At 36.7% G+C, this 4,569-nt stretch overlaps 1 protein-coding gene across 1 annotated transcript in view; it reads right to left on the bottom strand.

The window, feature by feature from the left end:
- Nucleotides 1-4,569, bottom strand: part of LOC106882486 (CUGBP Elav-like family member 3) — a 650,826-nt gene that overhangs the window by 33,392 nt on the left and 612,865 nt on the right. The window contains exons 6-7 of the mRNA XM_052969856.1: nucleotides 2,480-2,635; nucleotides 20-191 (exon numbers count right to left, since the gene is read on the bottom strand). Coding sequence (XP_052825816.1) covers nucleotides 20-191; nucleotides 2,480-2,635 — 328 coding nt within the window. The remainder of the gene's footprint in view (nucleotides 1-19; nucleotides 192-2,479; nucleotides 2,636-4,569) is intronic.

The raw sequence follows: 4,569 nt of genomic DNA, 5'->3' as shown, positions 1-4,569 counted from the left end.
TGTTGTTCAATCTATTTACCATTTGCTAGCGATCCAGTTGTAGGTGTGATGGCTGCTGTGCTTATACCATTTGGAGCTCCCAAAGCATTCATAGACTGCACATGTGCTGCGAGGGAGGCGATAGGGCTAGCCAAGTATGTCCCTTGTGTAGCTGCAGCTGCCATAATCGCAGCTTGCTGTTGCATTAATTGCTGAAAACATGACAGAAAATAATAACCATCAAATAATATAAATTAAACTTTTATATATATATATATATATAATATACACACACACACATATGTATTCAAACTAGAAATGAAAACTGTAACAAAAAAGAGACAAAGTGAAAACAAGGTGTAATTATTAGCTTAATGCTCAATAAACAATTAAGATATAAGTGTTTTTGATGTTTTGAGCTTAAGCACTTCTTCAGAATGTTAGATGATTAAAAGTAAAGAAAACTGTAGTAAAGGAGAAGTATTTGTTGTTTTGTGTTGAGTCTTATGTGTGTAAGTGTGAATACACACACACACACACACACACACACACACATACATACACATTTATATATAACTATGAGAGTTTGCAAAATAAAGCAAACATGAATTGTAATGAAGTATTTAATTCACATTTTAATTAGCAGTTTAAAAGTGTTCACAGATCATACAGAATTCCATTAGATAGCACATGCTTACGTACACATTATATACATACACACACATATATCTGTATGTAAGTGTATGGAAGTGGCACATTAAGACATGTGTTATATTCTGATTGCAGATTTGATTCTAACATTTGCAACAGAATGGGCCCCATTACTGTTATCCAATAATCAAGTGGTTGTGGTGGTGATGGTGGTGGTAATAATGGTGTTTTGAATTGAGTAACTGATTAACCCTTTTGCTACCATATTTCAGTTGGTATACACAACCTGTGTTTCAGTTAATTTTGAAAATAAAGAATTTAGTAAAACAGCTTTAACTTATACCATTATTAAGCTGGCATCAGGAACAGAAATTATCATGAAATTTTGATGGAAGGCTTTTGTTTAGATCACTTTAAAACCAAAAGTTTGTACTATAGAACCAAGAGGTGCTTTCAGGCAGATTGGTATCAAAATGCTTAAAATTTATCTCCCAGTTGGAGAAAGACAATAAAACACCTAACAGGAATTGTAAACAGTTGCGTGGTAAGTAGCTTGCTTACCAACCACATGGTTCCGGGTTCAGTCCCACTGCGTGGCACCTTGGGCAAGTGTCTTCAACTATAGCCTTGGACCGACCAAAGCCTTGTGAGTGGATTGGTAGATGGAAACTGAAAGAAGCCCGTCGTGTATATGTATACATATATGTGTGTTTGCGTTTGTCCCCACAACTTCGCTTGACAACCGATATTGGTGTGTTTACGTCTCCCGTAACTTAGCGGTTCGGCAAAAGAGACCGATAGAATAAGTACTAGGCTTACAAAGAATAAGTCCTGGGGTTGATTTGTTTGACTAAAGGTGGTGCTCCAGCATGGCCGCAGTCAAATGACTGAAACAAGTAAAAGAGAATAAAGAACTCTCAAATAAAAGAGGAAATAGTCCTAGAAATTGATGATTAATTTCACTAAATCAAGTTTTACTTTAGGTATTTATGTGGATGGAGGGAATTTGATCTTTGGAAGCAGATAAGGTGACAGCAAGCAGGTATGTTTCTGCCTTATTGGAGCCTATCAGCAAAGAACAGTCAAACAGAACATTTATTTTCACATCCCAGGTAAATTTAATCAGCTGATGTAGAAGTAAATGTTTTTGAAAAAAGATCTCTTTTGTCTTATTTTTAGAACCCACACATACCTTTAATCCTTAGGTCAAAACACACACACACACACACATCCACATAAATCCTAACACTAAAAAGCTGAGCAAATATTAAGTTTTCTACCAAATCGAATGTGTCAAATGGATATTGAATGTTACATGGATTGAGAACATGACACTAATCCAGTTTGTGTAATTAATGAGCTTATGGCTAACATTTCAATCCTGCAGTAACTTCATCTTAGCTTTTACTAGCTTTCCAAGGTCAGTGAAACAGTTACTATTGGTCAACTTACTGAAGACAATAGTGTAGCTGCTGGTCAACTTATCAAGGGAATGGTCAATAATAGACCATCTCTGAGAGATTGTTTGTTTGGAGAAACAACAACAATTTAGGAAAAATGTTTGTTTTTTGAGTATTTGTCCTTGCTAGCAAGGACTCAGTTGAGGCAGTATCTTATACCCGGATGCCCTTCCTGTCACCAACACTCACCTGTTTCTCAACTAAGAGATTATTTTTTCCTTCCACTGGTCTTTGAAAGTGCAGAGCCACAGAATGCATTGTTTACAAGGAATATAAACATGATATCACATCACTGCTTTGCTCTGATGGTGGAGAGGAAAACTATAGCTAAAACACGAAAAAGAATTGGTGATATATTCTAGTTAATAAAGGTACAAAACCTAACTTACCTGTGTACTAACTTGGGTGTATCCTCCATAACCACCAAATTGTGTGAGAGCAAACGGGTTTAACAGGCTGAGGGGGCCGGCCATCTGTTGCATTCGACGCAATTGTCGTTCTTTTTCTGTGTCAGCAAATTTCACAACTAGACTTGAAGAGGCACCCTACACAAAGAAATAAAGATTGCAATGTTAGATTGGTTGATCAGAATATGGGTTCCACAGTGGAGAGCATCTGCGATTGTTACACATTATTCAGGCTTAGAGACATGTCCAGCAATACAAACAGATAGAAACAATTTTCTGGATTAGTTTGTTGGTTTTAGCAACTCATGTTGCAGTTTTGTATTCTTTTTGACTCATACTTAAGTTAAATATTCTGCAATGGGTTCCACAACATACTAGGCATACAATCCTGCTCACTTCTATGCAAAAGTATAAAATCATATATATATATATATATATTATACAATAAGCTGAGGATTTTTATGTGGAGAAGTTAAGTCAGAATAATACCTGATTTCTTCATAAATTCTAACACTGTCTTTGGGTGCTTGCTATTATACTAAATCTATTTATTAATAGAGTAAGGGATAAAAGGAGATATTGGACCACATAGCAGAAGAATTACACAAATTGGGAATAAAATGCCTTAGTATTATTTGGCGACTAGCAGAAACACTGCCTGCAGGGCAGTATTTCTATTAATAAGATAAATCTTGCATTGGACAATTACAATAATGACTTCAAGAAAACACATTATCTCTCATATTTTTTTTTAAAGTGAGCATCCGATGCCTAGCACTTGTCATAGGAATACATTTGTGTCTTCAGGCTAAATGATTTATGTGTGTGTGTATTTATCTAGTTGCGTGTGTGTGTGTTTATCTAGTTGCATGTGTGTGTGTTTATCTAGTTGCGTGTGTGTGTGTGTGTAATTGATCTGGGTTCAATTTATGAGACTGTTTTCCTCAATCAAAGTTATTAAAAGGTGAAGGGTGATGTAGGGTGTGGAGGTGAGAAGGACATTGTTATGTTGTGGGGTGCATCATGAGAAAACTTGAGGTCAGCGATAGTAATTTGTCACCAAAGTCTCTCTCTCTCTCTCTCCTCTTACTCAATTGTTCTCACTATGTATCTATCTCTCAATAAGCTATCCTCTCTTTTACACACACACACACACACACACAAAAGGTCAACCACACATGCACACACACACACACACACACAGAGCAATACATCAATACGGGACCCCTCACACATGCACATGCACGCATATATAAATATGAAACACATACATACACACTCATACATGTATTCATATCAAACCCTCATGCACACAGACACACATACAAGTACACACACACACACATTAAGATAACATGCATGCAGATACATACATAGATGTATATGTTCTCACACACACACACACACACACACATTCATTAATGCAGACAAAGCATTAACAGAATAATAAAAATGAATATCTTTTCCTGTGTGAACTTGACAGAGGTAGAGAAATACGAAGGTGGGGGGGGGGGACTTATTTGATTTAGACTAAAATAGAGAAATAATTATTTTTCATTCATTTATTCAACCTCCATCATCATCATCATCATCATCATCATCATAATTGTTACCTAATGATAATAGAAACATAACCAACTACCACCACCACCACCACCATTATCATTGTGACCCTCCCTCACCCCAAAATTCCTGTTATAATGCTATCATTTAGACTACCATGAACCATCTTCCTCTACTGCTTCCTCCTCCTCCTCATCATCAGCTTCTCCATTAGTAACATTACCACAAAACACAAGTGCCATAATCGCCATCACCACCAGTACCACCACCAAAACTGTAATCATCATCATCACCACCAGCATCATCATCACTGACATTATCAGGCTCATCACCACCATCACCGCTACCACCACCAAAATTGTCATCATCACCGTCATCATCACTGTCATCATCATCATCGTTCTTGCCAGGCTCACCATCATCATCATCATGATCATCATCATCAGTTTCATCATTAATATTGCCGAGATGTGATGCTCGTTAGATATAATATTACCACTATCATGATT

Source organism: Octopus bimaculoides, chromosome 8, assembly GCF_001194135.2.
Source record: "Octopus bimaculoides isolate UCB-OBI-ISO-001 chromosome 8, ASM119413v2, whole genome shotgun sequence".
In the NCBI taxonomy this organism is placed as follows: Eukaryota; Metazoa; Mollusca; class Cephalopoda; order Octopoda; family Octopodidae; genus Octopus; species Octopus bimaculoides.
This window is presented reverse-complemented; position numbering and strand designations above follow the sequence as displayed.